At 36.0% G+C, this 21,641-nt stretch overlaps 1 protein-coding gene across 1 annotated transcript; it reads right to left on the bottom strand.

Moving 5' to 3' along the window:
* Positions 1-1,010: 1,010 nt before the first annotated feature.
* On the bottom strand, positions 1,011-20,705 carry LOC149842542 (uncharacterized). The gene is made up of 12 exons (XM_090001481.1): positions 20,596-20,705; positions 19,157-19,376; positions 18,079-18,279; positions 16,539-16,609; positions 16,296-16,452; positions 10,420-11,016; positions 9,333-9,713; positions 8,426-8,501; positions 8,280-8,343; positions 7,571-7,706; positions 1,377-1,490; positions 1,011-1,287 (listed from the first exon to the last, which is right to left on the bottom strand). Exons 1-12 carry the CDS (start codon positions 20,703-20,705, stop codon positions 1,222-1,224), a joined length of 2,193 nt encoding a protein of 730 aa, XP_089857607.1. The 3' UTR covers positions 1,011-1,221.
* Between the last annotated feature and the right edge of the window lie 936 nt (positions 20,706-21,641).

Genomic DNA, 21,641 nt, shown 5'->3' with positions numbered 1-21,641 from the left:
TCTGTTACTATTGGACAGTGTAGCTCTGAAATTTTATACTTTAATTTAATTTTGTTCTCAGATATTGATTTATTGATTAATAAAGTTAGCTATTTAATTTGTTGGTTCAATGTAGAGATCCCTTATGGTTTGGAATGTCGTTAAGTCTGTGAGGCTTCAAATCCTTGAGTTTTGGTTTCCACAAATTTTTTTTAAAAAAAAATAACTTTTCAATAGAGATGAGTTGAGGTTGTTACATCATTGAACTTGACTTTGCCATGGTCATTTTTGTCCATTTGGCCAATTATGCTCATTTATTGCTAGCTGTTTGGACCCATTAAAGACCTCTTTATAGCTTTTATGGGTGGCCTAGGCTGGGGGCCTATATAAACCTTAACCCTCTATCATTTTTCTCATCCCAATCTCTCCTCTCCTCTCTCTCTCTCTCTCTTCTCTTTTGTTTTGGAGTTTCAAGTTCAGATTCTTTTTTGAGATCCAAAACCGATAGCAATTCAGATTTAGATCTAGTTGTTATTCGAATCTAGATCCAATTACTATTCAAATCTAGATCTGGTTGTAGTTTGAATCCATACTCATATCTGAACCCAATATTCATAACCAATTCAAACCTAGATCATCTCATCCAAGTCAAGAGGTTGTTCAAGGTGGTTCGTGTCGAGGTTATTGGTCTCACCTAATGCAGGGCGTGGACCAATTTTTTATGAGTAGGTGAAAGCTCAGTTGTATCCTAGAAGCATAGTTGCACGAGTACCTATTAAACCAAGAACTTGATTTTAAGTGGAGCAATTATCGCTTGAAAGATAGTGTGTGTACATGTGCCTTCAAGCATACCTGATTCAAGCTCGGTTGCCTAACTCACTAAGTTAAGCAAAATTTCCAACAACTACAATGATGAGAGTGAACATATGAGAGAGAGATGGGGGGGGGAGGGGGGGATGTTGCAAAAAAGGAACTTTCCCAGCTCTGAAACCTATTCTTGTCCTTTAATTTATTTATTTAGAATGTTATACAACAGCTCTTTCAATGCTATTTCCTCTCAATACCATAAATGAGGAGAATGTACAATACAGCCCTTGCTATAACACATTGGAAAATAAATTATGGAGAAATCTTTAATAGTGTTCCCCAGAAAAACCAGCTCTAGTTCTGCCAATCATTTTTTAAATTATTGCAAGATGCTTGCCATTTGTCTGTGATGCATCCAACATACGATTATCCAACTTATTTGATCCAAGATGCTCCCAACATTTTAGCCATGAAACTATACCTGTCAGCAGCTTCATCTATCTGCCAAGAAATAAGCAACAAAAACAGGGTTGGACATCCCACTATGACTAAAAATGCATGACCATACTTTTGAGTGATTTCTGTCATACCAATTTTTGAGTAGGGCGACCACATCCATGTCCAGCTTTCTGATCAATCCGAGCAATAATCGGGTTGGTCTGAGGGCTCTTCTCCAAGCTTAAGTTGAGCTCATATTGCATAGTCTTAAATTGAACAGAGATATGCACAAATGAGTGGCCGAAACTTGCAAATCTGAGGGAACAATGACTGGCAGCAAAAACTCAAGGTTTGTATGAACTCTCCCTCAAAGGGGGATAGTGGGATAGTCACCAACATGACAATAACAGCAGAGGCAAATGGTAATTCAGATTATAAAGTTGAAATTGTTTTTTTCACTGCAGTATTCCAATCTCATAGCCAGAATATTGATCCAAGCTAACTGAAGTCTATATGCATTTAGAAAGAGAAGATTACTGAATTCAATGGGACATGTGATAGCTCAAGTTAATATGTGGTAAAACTTCAGCAAGATGTCCATGTAATTCTGTTCAAGTACTAAACTTTATGAAATGCTTTTTCCTTTCCTGGTTTTAAACTAAAGGAAATAACATAGCAAGACACTGAGAAAGTACAAGGCATGTTCTGATACTGTAGAGATACATCTCCAATTCTCAAATCAAAGAACAATACTTGTGCTGATTTCTGGACTTGGCCCTTGTAGCTGTAGTGCTTCATGGCAAGAGAAATATTTCTTTACAAATGTTATTTTTTAGCATTGCATAAATACAGGTTGTATTTGAAAAGTTAGTTAACTGCTTCACTTTGCATTTGATAAAGATGTTATTGGTTTTTGTATATTTTTCTTGTTGACAGGTATGAAACCCATTTATATTAAGATGATAATGTCATTGAAAGATTGTTATCATTTTATGCTCTACAAATTCACCACATATCACGGAAAGATAGAATACAAAATCAGTTGTTTATTTAATTATTCAAAACCAAAACTATATTCTGTTTCTTCTTGAAAGAATTATTTAGTGTTGAGACATGTATCATATGTATATTACCATTTTTGTGTGCTGCCCCTTTATGTATTTATATGTACATGGCTTTTCTTTTAGGGGTATTTTTGTACTTTTTCTAGTAGCGCAGAGTCAACAGTTTTTGTTCTGTAGTAAGGTAGAGGGGATGTCCCCTCAAATGGTTGTATTCGTCTCATTTCAAGGTTAATGAAGTTTCTCTTCTCATCTTTTTATTTGCTATCTCTCTCACAGTTGGAACTCTATTGCTTTGATATGGTATCATAACCATATCCAGCCCTAGAGAGAGGTATTTGGTGATCATCTAGAAGGAAAGAAGAAGAAGAAACTGCATTCGGGTGTGTCGGTTTGTGACTCGATTTGTGTGCCCTAAGGACGTTCGTACATTTGATCCAGTTTGGTTCGATTGAGTTGGGGCTTTGCCAGCTATTGATTTTAGAAGATTTCTAAATCATGAATCATTCCGATCGGAGGTATAATCGATTTTATATGAAAATTTTCTTTTTTTGAATAGTGACGTGAATGGTGTCCAGATTTGATGTTTTGATGGAATCTGATTGTTAAGTGCCCTAAATGCATCGATTCAGGTTGTGTTTGAGTAAGTGATTGAAATCATCTTGTGTGTTGGGCATTTTTTTGGGTTCTTACTGCATTTGAGGAGGGTTCTTGGTTAGAGCTGTAGAACTCGAGTTCTTTGGTGTGTATGCTCTAGTTTGATTGTGCAGTTGGTTGTTGCTGCTGGGTTATGAATCTTTCTATTCGTTTTCAGTTGTGTGGCGTTTCTTGCATACGTGTAGCGATCTGGGAGTGATTGTCTTGGTTCCTTGGGATTTTACTGTGGTTGTGGGATTCACATTGCGGCTTGTGTAGTTGAAACTGTCTTCTAGTATACAACATATTGGAGTTGGTTTTGCTGTGCTGCATATTGTCTCTTGTGCAGGCATTGAATTTGTAGTTTGGGGGTTTGGAGAGTCTAAAGAAGGAGATTATTTAAGTCATTCTCGTGAAATTTGACAAGACTAATTTCATATTTTGGGATTGGTATTGTGCATACCACTGTGTTTCGGGTGTATCATGTATGGACACGAATCCTTTGGTGTTGATATAGATTTATGGCTTGGATAGTGGTGATTGGTTGTCCCCTATGTCACATAGGTGCGGATGCGGCAATTTAAAAAAAACTTGGCTGCGGGGGTGCGGGGAGGGTATATATATACTATTAATTTTGTGCAAGAAATTTATTGTGTAGTTGGGGGTTGTGGTTGTGATGGAGAAGAAAGAATTGATTTAGCTTGACCCAACAAAGTTTGATGGGATCCGTACATCTATTTGTCAGAATGGTAGATTCACTAATGAGAGGATTACTATGTCAGGTGCATCTACATGTAACATGAGTAGTATGAGATGCCATTATTGAAAAGAAATAGAGCATATGAAGCGATCTTGCCCTACATTGAAAATGAAGAATAGGGGTTCTGTGACTCAGTCCATTGGAGAGTCTTAGGGACAAAAATGGAAAAATGGATGGCAGTGGAATACTCAACCTTCTGACTTGTCTATGGGAGGTTCTTTTGAGCATTCTAGTGAGAGTCAGCTACGGATTTTGGAGTTGATATGGCAGATGCAACAACAAATTCTCCAGTTGCAGCGCTTAACTCAATCACTCACTCTTATCCATTCTTTTGCTCTTTCTTGCATTCCCACTTTCTCTTTCGACATTTCCTGTACAGGTATTTCTGATAGTCGTTTTGAGTGGCCGATAGATTTAGGAGCATCATGTCACATGACTGCTCATGAATCCATCTTAGCTAATTGTTATAATTGCAGTGGTACCTTTCGCACTGCAAATGGCTCCTCCATGGTTGGGTCCGTTACTCTCAATTCTTATCCCGAGAGTAAATTGAAATTTGCACAAGTTTATTATGTTCCTTCTCTTGCAATGAATCATATTTCTATTAGCCAAATTGTCAAATTTAATTGTACAATTACCTTCTTCTGTTGATTGAGTTGTGCAGGATCAACGGCTAGAAAGAAGGATTTGGGTTGGCCATAGGAGAGGAAACTTGTATTACCTGAACTGGCTATATATGAGTTGACAAAGGAGACATGGAGATAGTCTAGAAGATACAGTTGTGGATGAGTCAGTCTTGTAGCACTAGAGATTAGGTCATATCTCTAGCTCTAGGTTGCAACATTTGGTGTTTATTGGTAGTTTAGGTAGCTCGAAGTTACTTGAGTCAAGGCATGTGCAAGACTGCGAGAGGGAGTCATGCTTTGCCATTTGGGACTAGAGATAAATAAGTTGAGTGTCCTTTCGATCTTGTTCATTTAGATGTGTAGGTCCCTCATCGGTCCTATCCAAGGGGATTCATTATAACTGCACAAGATATACTTGGGTATATTTCATGAGAAGTAAAAATGAACCCTTTGAGATCTTTAAAAAGTTTTGTGCTATGATTGGAACTCAATTCTCAGCTACGGTTAAGACTCTTCAAAGTGGCTGTGGTGGTAAATATGTTTGTTTTATATTTGATAAGTTCTTGCAAGAAAAAGAATAAACCATAAAAAATCTTGTGCCTATACTCCTGAGCAGAATAGAGTGGCTAAAAAGAAGAATAGACATATTTTGAAAAAGAGAACTTTTCTATTTGGAGGCTGTGTGTCAAAAGCTTATTGAGATGATGCAATTCAATTGGTTGTCTATTATATAAACCGTATGCTAACAAGTGTTCTTAAGGGTACATCTCCTTTTCAGAAATTATATAGAATGGTTGCAAATTATAGAATGATAAAGGTGTTTGGGTGTACCTGTTTTTTGCTTCTACCTAATAGATATACAGACAAATTATCTCCCATAATTGTTAAATGTTGCTTTCTTGGTTTTTTAAATGGTCAAAAAGGCTATAAGTATTATGATTTGGTTGAAAGGAAAGTTTGAGTATCTAGAAATGTTGTCTTTAATGAGAATATGCCTTATTTTAGTCAGATTGGAGATAAGGTGGGAGATGAATATGATTTGTATTTCTTAGTACCATTTTCTAAGAAAGAAAGAATGAATGAACATGTAGAAGTTCAGGAAGAGCAAGTCCATTTGAGAAACAGTAGGTTTGGACAAACTTATTTTAGAAGACATGAAAATATTGTTGACATTCCATTCTTGGAACAAATGGAAGTGGAGGAAGTAGAAAATATAGAGGCCAATCCTGATCCAATTCTTTCTTCAACTAAATTTGATCACTCAAGCTTGGAGTCACCTCCTACTTCGTTCTCTCCTTCATCCCCTCCTCAAGTAAGCTGAAGTTCTAGAATATTTATTCCTCCTTTTTGTTTTGTGTCTTATGAGTCTTTCTCTTGGACATCATGCATTTTTGGCATTGATTCATTCTTATTTTAAGCCAGAGTTCTATTCAGAGGCAGCTTCAAAATAAGAATGACAACAAGCAATGGTTGAGGAGATGAATGTGCTTGAGAGGATGCCTACATGGGAGTTGGTAAAGCTTCCACTTAGAAAGAATATTGTTGGGAGAAAGTGAGTTTATAAGATCAAGACAAAGGCAGATAAATCACTTGAGAGATACAAGGCAAAATTAGTGGCAAAGGGCTACAATCAACAGTTTGAAATTGATTTCGGAGAAACCTTTTCACCAATGGCTCATATGACAACTATAAGGACTTTACTAATAGTAGCTGCAATGCGACAATAAAATTTGTGGCAACTAGATGTGAAGGATGCCTTCTTGAATGGTGATCTAGATGAGAAGATTTATATGGAGTTGTAACAAGAGTACTCAGATCCAGAAGGTAGAGTTTGTAAGTTAAAAAGGGCTATGTATGGACTCAAACATGCATCTCAGGCTTGGTTTGAAAAATTCAGTTTTGTTGTCAGATCTCTTGGTTTTGAGCAAAGTTATCATGATCCAACTTTGTTTGTGTCATCCTCCATTCGAGAGAGATGTATACTACTCCTATATGTTGATGATATGATTATAACAAGTGACAATTTGCATAAGGTGGATGATACCAAGAAGAAACTGAATAGTATTTTTAAAATGAAGGATCTGAGAAATCTGAAGTATTTTCTTGGTTTGGATAAGGTGATTATTGAGAGAGTGAGGTATTCATGTTCATGGTCAGACTTTCTTATATTGTGACAATGAGTGCTATTTATATTGCAAAGAATCTGGAGTTTTATGAAAGAACTAAGCACATTGGGATAGATTGTCAATTTACAAGGAGAGCCTACGAAGATGGAGTTATCTCAATTGAGCATGTGTTCACTAAGAGTCTTGCTCCTTTATATTTTAGTTCATTCCTTTTAAAACTTGGGATGATTCTCTTAAAATTATATATATATATATGTCTGTAATTTCTATTTTTAGGGTATTTTGGTCTTTTTCCCTTGTAAAAAACTCTGCCCACTAGGGACAACCTTTTCTATTTTTTTTTTCTTTTGTCTTTTAACCAAAGACTAGGGGCTCTTTGATCATTGGACCAAAGAGACGTTGGAGCTGCCCAACGGTCATATTTATGACCGTTGGGAGCTCCCAATGGCCTCCCCTTTATGTGAGGTATTGATTATAAATAGGGGTTAAACCGTTAAACCCCACTTGTTCTTTCCACGCTTGTGTTAAGCATTTGATCAATAAAGGCTGATATTTTTTACATTCTTGTGTATTTCTTTTTTGCCTTATTGACTTTTGTATTGTCCCATAGTGGACTTGTGCATGTGCGCTTGTGTGTTTGTGATCTTGTAAGCCCTTAGTGGCTAGTGTTTCGTGCTTTCGCATATTTCATTACAGATTCCACTTGCATCATCTCAAGTTTGAGGGGGAGTGTTGAGACATGTATCACATGTATATTACCATTTTTGTGTGCTGCCCCTTTATGTATTTATATGTACATAGCTTTTCTTTTAGGGTACTTTTGTATTTTCTCAAGTAGTGCAGAGTCAACAATTCTTTTCCTGTAGTAAGGTGAGGGGATGTCTCCTCGTATGGTTGTATTCTTCTCATTTCAAGGTTAATGAAGTTTCGCTTCTCATATTTTTCTTTGTTATTTCTCATGGTTGGAACTCTAATGCTTTGATATTTAACACCTTTTGCTTCAGTTCCATGAGTTTCCCAGTGCAGCATTTTCTATGACGAGCAATGGAAAATGGAAATTATGCACAAACAGAATGCTGAAATGTAGAGGACAGAACATTGACAGAGAGACCAGTTAATAAAAAATGAGATACTTACAGCTAGTAATTTCAAAGAATGCAATGGCACAACCCTATCATCATGGTCGGCAGTCAATAACATGGTAGATGGATACTGGAACCGCTCATCATTAAATTTCTTCCATGGCCGCTTGACGTTATGAAGAGGTGAGTACCTGAGAAAAGAGAACACCATAAAACTATACTTACCAGAATTGATTATAGAGGATAAAAATAATAAAACAATAGACTATATATGTGTGTGTAGAGAGAGAGAGAGAGTGATCGGTCTGTCCATCCTAATTTAAACTCTGGACATACCATATCTTTCACGTTTTACTGCATGTTTGGAAAATTAAACTCTACATATGTAATCTCTATAGTTTATTTACTGGAGATCATTTATTGGATGGGGAATTCCTTATGTTAAAATATGTTTCTGAAAAAGAATCTAAATCAACGGTCTGTATTGCACCCAAAATTTACAATGAAAAAACCAGCATTTTGAATCAAAACAGTTCGATTGAAAATAATGTTTTCTAGTAAATAAATGCATCTATAGGAAAAAACTCCTGCAGCTATGACTTTTGAAGTGGTCCATCTCAAGCCCATATACAAATTAGGGTGGACAGACCAATCTCTCTCTCTCTCTCTCTCTCTCTCTCTCTCTCTCTCTCTCTCTCTCTCTCCACACAAACATGATATACATAAAATAATGTTTAGATTATGTTATGGAAGAGTCCTCTCACTTGATTAGCCAACAGAATTCTTCCTCCTTCTCCGAACAACCAAACTCAGATGTCCATGTATGCCCTTCATTGTACAATATACACCATATTAAGTGCTAGTATAAAAGATAATGATTTACTCAACATGATGAAGGAAAAAGACTAACCAATTGTAAACTTGTGAAAACGCAACATGTCCATAACACCCACATGAGCCAGAGCACATCCAAAAAGATCAGGTCTCTTCTCCCATGAAAAATTAATCACCATTAAAGATTATACAATATGAATACACTCATCATTTGCAAGTGCAACTGCCTTGAAATGAAACAGTTAGATGTATTCAGAATCTCAGATCAACGAATTACACGTGGCTGTTGTCAGAAGATGAGAAAAATTTCTTATCTTTTGGCTCCTCTCCAATGTCATCCTTTTTTTCTACCTGTTTTCCAAAACCAACCCTGACACTTTGTTCTTCACTAAAATTATTCTAAAAGCTAACAACGTAATTTTGTTTGGGTGTTAATGGGAGGAACGTTTTTGGCAGTAGAGATAACTAGATGGATATCTTGGTACTTTTAGCAGAAAAGGAGGAACGTTTTTTGGCAGTATAGATAAGAGGGAGGCATTCTTGATTTAGGCTACAATAGGACTAGGATGTTTTGAGCATAGTCACAGTTAAATTTTTTTTTTGGGGGAAATGATTTAAAAGGTAAAAATATTGTGATATTTTCAAAATTAATTTTATTGTGATATGATTGCAATAACATCACAATATTATCACAGCAATATCGTGATATTTTCAGTCACTTCTAAATTTCTGTTCTACATTTTAAACATGTTTTTTTTTTCTTTTGTATTTTTTGTATTTCAAAAATTTTATCACTAATATTTAGATTTTTACAAAAAAAATATTATCTAAAATTCTTACTTATTACTGCCATGTTTTATATTTTGAAAATTTGAGTGCTGAGATTTTCCCAAGCAAACATATATTATTGTAAGATTTGCATTGGCGTGACTGATATTTGTCACTAAGGTTTTGAGATATCCCATGCATCCAAGAATACATACCTGATTTATACATGCAGCAACTAGGAGACCACCATTACTTCCACCTTCAATGCACAAACGTTCTGGCCGCGTATAACCAGCAGATATAAGGAATTCAGCAGCAGAAATGAAGTCATCAAAGCAATTTTGCTTGTTTCCAAGAGAACCAGCCTTGTGCCACTGTTCTCCATACTCTCCACCACCACGTATGTTTGCTATGCAAAAGACCACACTAAGATTTCTTGCAAGAACAATCCTGCTGACACTAAATGATGGTGTGAGGCTAATGTCGAATCCACCATAACCATATAACAGCAATGGATGGGAACCATCAAAAGAAATATTCTTCCTTGACACAATGAACATAGGTATCTTTGTACCATCCTTGCTTGAGAAAAACTCCTGATCAACCAAAACCAGTTAACAAATAGGGTCACAGCAGACAATTAATTGACATAAAGAGTCCAACTCTTCATAATAAAAAAGGATGAAAGAATGATGTTAAACTATCTATGTATAAGAAAACTCTGTTTCACAAGTTTTTTAAATATGAAAAACTTCAACTCCTCCTTTAAAGATGTTAGAACAATTTACAAAAAGCAGCCTAACTCACCAGCTAGTTACCAAAAGTGCCCAATATTTCATTTGTTACTTTCAACTGCCTACTTCATCCGAATGCCTTTTAAATACCCGCCTTTGGTATAAATTGACATTTTTTCCTTTTATAAAACACTTATCTCATCTTACTTTCTTTTTATAGAAAAATCAACAACAAGAGCATTTTAGTCACTTTGTTTGAATAAAAAAAAGGTCAATCAAATGATTTTAAGACCAAATGTGGCTTTGAAACATAAATTATAAAAGCAAGCAGCTAAAAGTAATAGCTGAAATAGTGGTGGGATTTTTATAAATAGCTGATAAGTTGGGTGTGGCTTTTCTTAAATTAGTCTAACGTGTTAAATGATCAAGTGCCCTATGACGGATGGTATAATGTGATCAGAAGAATGGAACATGCAATATGTGCAACTTTGCATCAATAGACAGCAGATACATATAATGAAAACCAACTCACGGACAGAGGTTTGTTACTTGGTTATCACAAGGTTACCTGCTTAACTTGAAAAGCTGTGCGATCAAAGCCGGAAACAACTAGCTCCTTAAATATTTTCAACTGAGGGACTTCAGAATCTTTCAAGTGGCATCGGTAAATAATACCTGGGGTAAGAAAGCTTGTAAATCCTATAAACACTTCACTATCTCTACGCCTTGCAGAGATGCCCTTAACTGAGCCTATGTCTATTGGCAAATTATGAAGAAACTTTCCTGTTCTCAATTCCCTTAGCTGCAGAACATACTTGACATCACTCAGGTAGCACAGCAAAAGCTGAGTTCTGTTAACAGCTTGAGCTGATTCCAACACATCATTTTCAGATTCTTCCACTACATCAGTCCATGAACTTGGTTCCCTGAGGTCAACCTGGACTAACTTGTACATTGGAGCTCCCTTGTTGGTCCGAAAGGTAAAAAGGCTATCATCGTTTGCCACTGCTTGATAACGTGCTTCAAAATTGTCAACAAGCTTAACAAATGGAAGCATGTCCTTCCATCCTCTGAACACTTCTGCCCTTTGAGGAGGCAAAGCCAAGTCATAGTAGTAAAGTTTGTTGACAGGATCACAGCCCTCCTCAATATATAAAAGAAGATACTGCAAATAGCATACACGTTTAATTAGTTTACAAGACTCAAAAAATCAAGTGATCTCATAGCTGTAGAGTAAGAAGCAAGTGCTAGAAGCAACACGTGAAGTGTGAAGCAAGAAGAGGGTGCTTAACAAGTGCCTACATGCACGAATCATGAGGCATTTAGGAATCGAGTACTAAACAACAATAAAAATTAGTAAATGATATCAAGGTACAACTAAAACCTGTTCCTTTTTTTTAATTTAAAATGAATTATAAGTTCTTTTACAAAAGTATCCATCATATCACTTTTATAATAATACGTGAATCCTAAAAAGTATAAAAAGACATTTCTAGTATCAAGGAAGTTCATTTTCATATCTGGAGAAGAAAGCTTTCCCATGTTAGGGGTGGGTGTCTCATCAAGCTTCAAAAGCATGCCATTTCACACTTCTGAAACGAGCTTCCTAGGCAGCAAATTTCTGAGATTTTAAAAAGCTTTTGATAACAAAGTAAATAATAGGAAAAGCAAATAAAGCATTAAATGCTCTGACCAAGAAAGGTTTCAAAGAACATCTCAAGCACAACAAACTTATAGCATGAACAAATAAAATGCTGGAACAGGTAACTCTGTGAAACAATAAAATCAAATAGAAGGCACTCCCCATCTTTTGAGATAGGCTTGTATGATAGGCAGTCACTTAATGAGGCACAACTAATATTAGCATGTTCTATATTGTCAATTATCCTTTCACACTTTTTAACCATCTATTGTTTCCTGTGAATATCCACATTCTAAATATACTTATATTTTCAGAAAAGAATAATCTTACACTAGTTTGGATCTTTTTTTTATGGTATAAGAGAACTTGCAAAATCTTAGAAGAGTTTTTTCTTTTTGAAAGAAAAGTGCAAAAGTTTCCAGGTGGAAAATGGGCAGCTAAGTACAGCAAAAAATACATACAGACCAAAATGAAGGCATGAAAAATCAAACAGAAAGATGCAGCAGAAATACACCAGAGGCCTGAAGCTTCCCTGTCAGTGCAGGTGGAGTTTGGTAATGACAACATGTTTTGTTGCATTTCTTAGCCAATTTGATGTTGCATCTGTAATGAGATATGCGAAAACATAAAGAGTGCTATAAGCACTTACAATGTCCACCAATGGACAACAAAAAGAGATAATACCCAAGTCAACAATGGGACAATCACAACACAAAATATAAATATCCCTTTATTGAAAGAGAGGAAGCTTACAAGAATGAAGAATACAAGGGGGGTTCACCCCTATATATACAAAAAGAAAGAGAGAGGGGGGTGGCCTTATGGCCTCAAAAGGAGAGCCACAAAGGGGGCTCCCATGGAGTCGTTGGGAGCCCCCAATGGTCACAGGGCCCCTTATGTGGGTAAAAAAAGGAAAAATAAAATTAAAAAGAAAATGCAAAAAATAAATACAAAAAAAGGAGAATAACAAGTACCCCCATCGGGTACTTGTGAAATGACTAAAATACCCCTATCAGTTATGATAGACTATATATATATATATATATATATATATATATATATATATATATATATATATATTACAGTATTTTAACAGCATCAACATTAACATCTGATTAGAAGCAAATTTTTAAATTTTATAAACCCAAAATTCGATTTAAGACCTTGTGATCCATTTCTAGCTATGTCAAAGTAGTCCCCATTGTATACAATGTTTACAATTGATGAATAATTTAGCCAAACCACAAACAATGGGAATTATGGAAGAAAACTGAGAATAGAAAACTAGTAGACAAAGGATATATGGAATACATTGATGGGAAGTTAACTTACCAAAACCTTATTGTTAAGATAAAAGAACCTAAAAATTTTCCAAGATAATTTTTTTTAGCAATTACATCCTATTAGGTAACAATGAGGATGATATAAACCGGACCAATGCAGGATAGATTGAGGACAAGGTACTGATGTTTTATGTGATAAGCAAGTCCATCTTTTGAAGCATTTTTTCAAGCCTCAAGTAAGACTGTCACTCTTGTATAGGATATAAGGAATAAAAGAGCAACAAAACCATATGTTGAATGTGGTTAAGATGTATATCTTAAGGTAAACATATGGGGTCAGAAATGATAAAGTTAAGACTTGGTATATCAAATTTTAGGGATCATGCTATGACAGAAAAAAAGGAAAAAAAGTATGTTGCCCAAGACAGTTTTTGCATAGAACATAAAGAAAGAATAGCATGAGAAGTCAAAGGAACTAAGAGAAGGGAGAAAGAAATAAATTTCAAGAGGACATATGATTGCCTACAGATAGTAGTCGGAATGGAGAAACAAGGCTGTCAATGCATTAGGTATCCGGCCACCAGGGCGCACAAATAACAAGTATCTTGGTTCAGATTATGTTAGCTCCAAAAATGAAAACCCAAACCTGACTCGTGCAATTTAAAGAGTATCTAAAATATATTCTTACTTGAATAAAATACTTGTGTAAAAATGGGTCTGGTCAAACATCTAACAAAAATCATCACTAAACACATGGGTTAATATTTGGTACTATTGAAGGCATGGAGCTCTTGAGCTGGAAATCATAAGTTCAAGCTCTATCGACTCAATCTGACCACATGGATGTATTCAGCATGGTTTGTTTGCTAAGGATCAATCCTTGGATTGTGGTATTTCAATTTAAAAGTATGATTTTTTAAGTCGTGTAATTTTAGTGCATTGTGGGCCATTGATTTTTGAAGCCCTTAAAAAACCTGCTTATATGTTGTCATAATTGTACAATTCAAAACTCATTTTCTACTAAACAAACCTTCAAGATCACATCCATAGCATCTGATCTACAAAAAAATGAAAATAAGGTGATTTATGGTAAATAGTTCTGTGCCTTCAATAGCACCAAATATTAACCCTAAACATATTACTCAATTCAAGTCAAGTTAACCCAAATAGTATATTTGGGCTTGTATTTTTACCTTGGTATTTTTGTTGGGTGCAAACTCTTTTCTCCAAGCCCATCATACACATAGCAAGATCCCCTTGGAGGAAAGTGATGTTTAGATAACTTCAAAAATGTCAAAAACCCATGAACTTCAACAAGATTTTATAAAAAAATTATTTGAGAAAAATATTCATAGAAACTTTCTCAACACAATCAAACAAGATCGAAAGGAGACAATGAAAAACTAAAAGATCGTAGAAAGTTTGATGTAAAATTCTTCAAACAAGAGACCAAGGCTGTCCTCAAAAATACCAAAGAGAAATGAAGAAAGTAAATCACCTTGTACTAGGCGCTTACCTAGTCTAAAAGATGCCCTCATAAATGTTTACGCATAGTCACTAATATCAATCTCACAAAGTTTTGGAAAGGCAACTTAATGGACTATCACATTAATACCAGTAAGCTTGAAGAAGCAATATAGATCCAAGAGGAAAGAAGTAGAGATGTAAAATGTTACTTCTGAGTAACTTGCTCAGTTTTATAAGGGGATTAAATTGCTTTAAGTGGCTGGTCTAGCTACATATCTTGGATTAGATTGATTTAGGATACATTATTCATCTGTGTTTTAGGTTTTTGGGGTGATTGCTCATCTCCTGATCAGTGTTCTTACTTTATCTGCTTAATAAAAAATTTCTTTCATTAAAAATAAGGATTACTATAAAATTCAAAAGAAAAAGGGAAAACATTGACAATAAAAGAATGAAAATATAGAAACAAAAGAGAGGAAAGAATAGGTTTTTGGAAATATATACTTTTGCAAAACCATGAAGAAAATATATGTTTTTGAAACATAAAAAAGCAATAACAGAAAAACACATTTATATCTATTACAAAGGTAAGACAGCAACACCTTAATATTATTGTCACAATATGGCCATATTTGTGACTATTGTTAAGACGAACTAGCAAGAAAGAAAACAAACAACATATTATAATTATGATATGAACCACTGCATTCCATAGCATCTATGCATGTGAACGTTAAAAGAAAGAGAAAAGAAAAAATCCCCAACATCATCATGCTTAATGAACATTCATTATCAGTTTCGACCTATGTCACATAGACACTCCATTTTGTCCTCCGTACCCATGTCGACACGTTATAATTTATATTATATTTTCAGTTTATAACTTTATATTTTCAGTATATAATATATATTTTAGATATAGCATGTATATTTAGATTATATTCAGTTTATTTTGAATTTATTTTGTATTTATGTGATATTTAATATATATATATATATATATGAGAACTGGACATATTAGTCTCCATTTTCTTGTTCTGCACCATTCTGCCCCATAGTTTGAAGTGTTTTATGATAGATCTGAACTGTTAGATGTGTTTAGCATGCTTGATTTAGTGGGAATCGACTCTTGGATCATATTTTTTTGACGAAAAAATGTATTTTTATGAGCCAGGAAAAATTGATGCCTTCATAACCATTGATTTTGGATCACCAGAAAAACCTGTATATAGGTCAGATTCCGGTGATCCAAAAGCCGGTTTCCACTAAACAAAACATATAGAACACATGCATGGTGTTAGATGTGAGAAAAAATACCAAAAAATTACTATTTTGAAGGGGCAGAACGAGAAAGTGGGCAGAACCAGTGCATTACTCTCTCTCTCTCTCTCTCTCTCTCTCTATATATATATATATATATATATATATATATATATATATATATATATATATATATATATATATATATATATATATATATGGCCCTGTCCCCCTACCCACATTTTTTAGAATTGTCGTGTCTTACCCTACGTACCAGCACCCGTACCCAGGTGACTTAGGTTTCGACCAATGTTGTTTAAATTGAATCAAATTGGCCGATTCAAATAGAATCTGCACTTCATAGATTTATTGAAAAAAAGTCAGAATCAGATTTCTGTTTTCTGTTTTAATAGTTTGTGATAATTATGATATTTGTTTTTTATTATATTTATAAGCATTAAATGTCCATTAAAGAATTTGGATGAACCTTAAGTCATCATTCACTTCATTTCTGTGTTTTCCTCTTTTAGATAATTTTCCTGATTTGTTTTATTTTGTATCGTTTTCTAGAACTTTTTTTTTACATAAACTGATTTAAAACGATTCAATTCAGGCCAACTTTCTGAATTATTTTGAAAATTAATTTAGTTCAGAATCCGATTCTGACAACATTGGTTCTGACTATTTATAATTAACAGTTCAACAAGTAATACAACAATGATTAGAAAGAGGATACTAAACAGATAGCACACGTTTCTTAATAAAATGCTCAAGCAGAAACGAAGTTGGTACCTTTCCATCCTCAGTGATTTCTGATTCAAACATAAATTTTGGGTTTTCTGGATCCTTCCAGCACAATATATCTTCAGATTGATGGGTGCCCAAAAAGTGGTAATAGAGCTCATGATTAAGGTTTATATTTGTCTCAGTTCCAGCATCGTTTTCTTCCCTGTGTGAAGGATTTTAAGAAACCAACCATGATGAGCATGACCAACATACTAAAGGAGGAGAAACAGTAGAAACTATTTCACATACTTGGGTGCTGGATAGCGACTATAGAAAAAGCCTTTGTCATCATGGGTCCAGCTTATTGATGAAAATTTAACCTGAAAAAACAAGAAAATAAGCAAAAACGTACCATTGTTGATCGAACTAATTCCCGTTTGTTGGGTTCTGGATTATCGACATAGCACATTGTTGATCCCCCACCCCACCCCCGCCAAAACTGTCTCTGTACTCTAAGACTTCACAACGACTGCCTTTGGATATAGAGGGAAGATTTCTCGATATTGAGAATTCTCGCGGGGCCCCGCATTTCTTTTGGTGAGGTTGTTCTAAGAATCCGGATTCCATTGTCATTTCTCAAGACTTCTAAAAGAGAACGAAATTATTCGCCCATAAAAAAAAAACAAAAACAAAAAAGAGAACGAAATTACCACCTATATACGGTAATTTGAATTCTTGAAACAAGTGGGGCGACGATTTCCACTTTTTCCGTGTGACACGTGAATTCTAATCAGTTAGGGGCATTCGTTTGACTCTGAAACTTGGGAAAGAGAGGCCCATTTTCATATGGAAGAGGGCCTCTTTCCGATGGGCAGTTAAACGAATGCCCATTGAGAAATAAATGGCGGAGACCTCTGCGGGGGTCGCCCGTGTGGCTACTGTCTAGTGGGGGTGATTGTGAGGGCATTGAGATGAAGACAGCGGATCAAACTTTGCTGTACCAAAGGTGAGTCACGTAAGTCAGAGTGGTTGTGCAGCCCCACTCGGAGTTTTCCTGGACGAGGGTTCTTCGTCATAAAAAAAGAGAAATAAATGATGGAGCCAACCATCTTTCATAGGAAGCAGGGTCTTTCATATGAAAGCGGTGGATCTCAAGTGGGCATTTGTTTCACGTCCCTTCTTATGAAAAAGGCCCACTTTCATAAGAAATAAGATTTTTTCCTACAAAGAGAGAAACAAACATGTCTGAAACATATATAATGTGACCCACATAATAAATGCCAAAAAGCAGTTTTTTATTCAAAATGGGTTCCTCACCTCACCTCACCCCTCACCTCACCTCTAAGGAAAGCACTTTCCTTCGAAGTGTTTTTTCCGAAGGAAAGATGCTTTCCTTAGAGTAAAAGTGTTAAAAGGTGGTATCACATGTGGCAAGCGGGTCCTTGCCCAAGCTGAAGGCTTAGTTTCGAATCCCTCTGCCACATGGGGCTTAAGAGATATCTGGTAGGGGTCTGCCTAACCCCAGCTTGAATATCAAAAGAAAGTGTTACAAACGACCCTCAAGGGTTACCAATTCACACGAACGGTACGAACCCCATACCTACCATCTCTCTCTCTCAATTCATAGATTTGATCTAGGTTCGTCTTGAATTTAGAGTTTCACATCTTAATAAATTCACATTTTCCCACTTAACAATAAATCCAAGAACACCCTAATATGAAACATGTTTGCCCACAACGAAGAACATAATTGTAGGTTATTCAAGTAATAAATTCCTGACTTTGTACCTATTTTCATTATTACATGGAAGATCAAAGCAAAGTAAATAAGTTGAGATGGTATACATACCCAAGATATGGTATCAGACAGCACAGACCTATCCTCAATACCCATTACTTTGATGGTCACCCAATCACTACCACTTGAACTGAGTCCATAGGCAAGAAACTTTGCATCTTCACTAATTGAAAACATGTTCAGTGCAACAGTTCCATCCTCACTAAGAGTGTTAGGATCAAATAAGACCTCCGGCTTTGCCTCTAAATCATCCTAAAATAGACACACAAAAAAAGAAGTCACTTTTCTCACCACAGCACTATTGAAATTCATGTGCACCCCCAGCGACTTTTCACTGTTTAAATGAATGTCATTAAAACTGAAGTGAATCGGCTTGAGCCGGCCGATTCAAATCGAATCAAGACCGGTTCAGGCCTCCAAATGAATTGGTGATTTTTGCCTAAATCGGCCTACATACATTATTTTTTTTGTGAATTTTGGAACAAAAAAGCCATGCTTAAATACACTCTTCAAAACGATTCGATTCAGACGGATTCAGGCTCATTTCTTTTACTGGAAAACTGATTTGATTCAGAAACCAATTCTAACAACATTGGTTCAAATATAAAGTCCTAAGGCCTTGAACGAAAAAAGAGTGAGTTACGAAAATCCAAGGTTCACAAGGCTCTGCTCATCTGGTAAAGACAACTTGTGAACATCTCCAAGTTGATGAGATGACACAAGTTCAAAACCCATTGTCAGCTTCCCTTGCTGCAGGATTGAAACTGGGTGTACACTTGGGTCGGCAGAAGGGACTCGAGAGTTTTATCATTGATCGATCTGCCAATTTATACCAACGAGGGGCTCCGTGTGGTTAGTAGGAGCTGTCAGTGCACGCCTCCTTGTGGTGGGACGTTGCAGGTTCAAACCCCAATGGTATAACCGAAAAGAAAAAAAATGAATCACCAATAGCTGATAACTTTTTGATGTGTCTGGACCCCAAAGGATTGCATCTTCATCCCGGTGCAATTGGAAAAGCTCGAGTCATTGGTTTTGATGTTAAATCTGGTCGTGGTCTGACTAATCCCAGCTTGCTAATCAAGAGAGAGAGAGAGAGAGAGAGAGAGAGAGAGAGAGAGTCTCAAGGTACCTGCAAGTATAGAACGCTTTGTGCCTGGAGGCCAGAGTTGTGGGAATAAAAGTATTTGTTGCCGCGTTTGAAGGGCGTGCCGAATCGGGGATGGTCCAACAGGGTCCTTATCTCTTCCCTAAGCCTTTCCCTTGTCTCACAAGTTTGCAGCACAGACTCAGTCAAGCTCACTTGCTTATTGACGAAATCCTTAACCTCTTCTGTATCATGCTCCTCCAACCTTTCCAAACCAACCAAATTCACTAATCAAAATGCATACCCTAAACAACAACCACACAAGTCCCATGATTAACATGCAAACAATCCAATATTACCAACTAGCTAGCTAGAGTTGCAAACCTATCGGATAAAGGGTGGATCATGGATGCTTTGAATTTGAATTTGAATCTAAATTTTGTGCACTTGATCGGAATCCGAGTGCGAATCCGAAAAAGATCTGATTATCTAAGACTGAATCTGGTTGGGAACTATATTTGGTAATAATAAATCCAGTAAAAACATATTCAAAACATGCTGATTGCTGTGTACAAAATGCAGCAGGATGGGATTTTGATCCCAATTCGAATAGGATCCAACCTGAAATACTGATCTGAATTTTAAAAATGATCTGATTAAGTTAAATCCAAGTCCGATCAGCTGAGAATATACATTCAGATCTTACATAAAAGGATCCCCAACCAAAAGTAATATGCAAGATTTGGATCAAATATCTGACAATATCTGATTTGCTTGCACCACTAAGGCCAATATCATTTTCATGACAAAAATAATAAGGAAAATTTCACTTAGGAGCCAATCTTTTACACTAATTGCAAATATGTGCCTCACATTTCCAAAATTTCAAATATAAGATTTTGTTTTCCTGAAAACTGCCAAACAAGGGTATGCATTTATTATTGTCATCTAACTCAGGTTAAATCAGACCAACGGATCATCTGGTAGGAGCAGTTTGTACAAGTCACCATGTGATGAAACTTTGCAAGTTTGATCGTCACTGCTATTTAGGTGGTTGAATAACTGCATGTCTGGATTGGCTACATGCCATTTGTTAAAAGGAGGGGCCTAATTCCCCCTTCCCCATCTCACTTATTAAAAAAAAAAAGAAAACTCGGGTTAAAATCACAAGTGAAATGACAACAGTGACCTTCAGTTCAAACTATTTTACATTTTTTTTTATATAAAGATGAATGAGTACTTTTGGAGTTTCATGAGATAATCTAAGAACAAAAGAAAATCTCATTTTTCCAAAAACATGAGAGGCCTCTCTACTTGACTGTTTTCAAGAAAGGTTTGGCCATATATGAAATTATAGGTAAAAGGTTGACATTAAATGAAAATTTCCTTAAAGAATATAATAAAACAAAAAGAGGGGGATGATGAAGCAAACGCGCGTACGGTATGGATTCCCATGTTAAGAAAAGAAACGCATATATACGTACCAACGGTAGGGGTCAGGAATGAGAAGGCCATGGTAATCATCAACTACGGAATCATCTCTCCATGCATGCGGGTATTTAAGTAGAGGCTCCACGAACGAGAGAGAACCCATTTTCCTACAAAAACAACAATATTGCAATTGCAGGGATAGTTTCTCAACGTCTATATATATATATATATATATATATATATAGAGAGAGAGAGAGAGAGAGAGAGAGATTACTGTAGCAACTGGTTAGAGAGATTGGATGGGTGCCCGGGTTTTAGAGAGAGAGAGAGAGAGAGAAGCTAAAAAAAAGGGCAGTACATGAGATGGTGGATCTGAAGGTGTTGACACCGATGACACTTTGATGCATGATTTTTTTTTCTCTTTTTTTCCGAAAATGACCATTTTCCACCAGCTAAGAACAATTGGTGAGCTAAGAGTGTCGTCATAATGTGGCCACCGTTCCGTCAACATTGGATGCTTATATCAGTATTCAGCCGCCCATCCTGATGTTGATGGATCAAGGGATGGACGTTTGGGAGACTTAGCTTAGCATCAGGTACCGTAAAAACACCTGATCCAAATTAAAACCCCTTGGATGGAGCTGGGTTCATCTCACAAAACTCATAAAAAAAACGTTGGTCCCCACGGGAATTTCTCTCTCTGAAAAAGAATGAAACAGGATGGTGGTGGGGACGGATTCACTGGCACGCTGCCTCGTTGATTCACTGACTTCAACCATTCTTTTGCCAACTGCACTTGGTAGATGTAAAACCTCCGGTATCCTGCCCTTGCCCATTGAGAATGTTTCGGACCTACTTCGGTCTTGCTGTAAGGGATGCACAGGAAACGAGACCAGCAGCTCGAGTCGGATCGGAAATTGAGCTTGGCGAGCCAAGCTATGAGGGAGTTTGTTTTAGGTAAATGAGCCCAGCACGAACATCGGCTAGGCTTGTATAGGCTTATTATACATATTATACATTTATATATTATATATTTTTATATTATATATATTATGTATAGTATATATGTTTTATACATGTATTATATATAATATATATT

This window comes from Nuphar pumila, chromosome 3 (genome assembly GCF_984573655.1).
Source record: "Nuphar pumila chromosome 3, dmNupPumi1.hap1.1, whole genome shotgun sequence".
NCBI lineage: Eukaryota > Viridiplantae > Streptophyta > Magnoliopsida > Nymphaeales > Nymphaeaceae > Nuphar > Nuphar pumila.
Note: the sequence above shows the minus strand (reverse complement) of the source record. Positions and strands in the feature narration are given on the sequence as shown.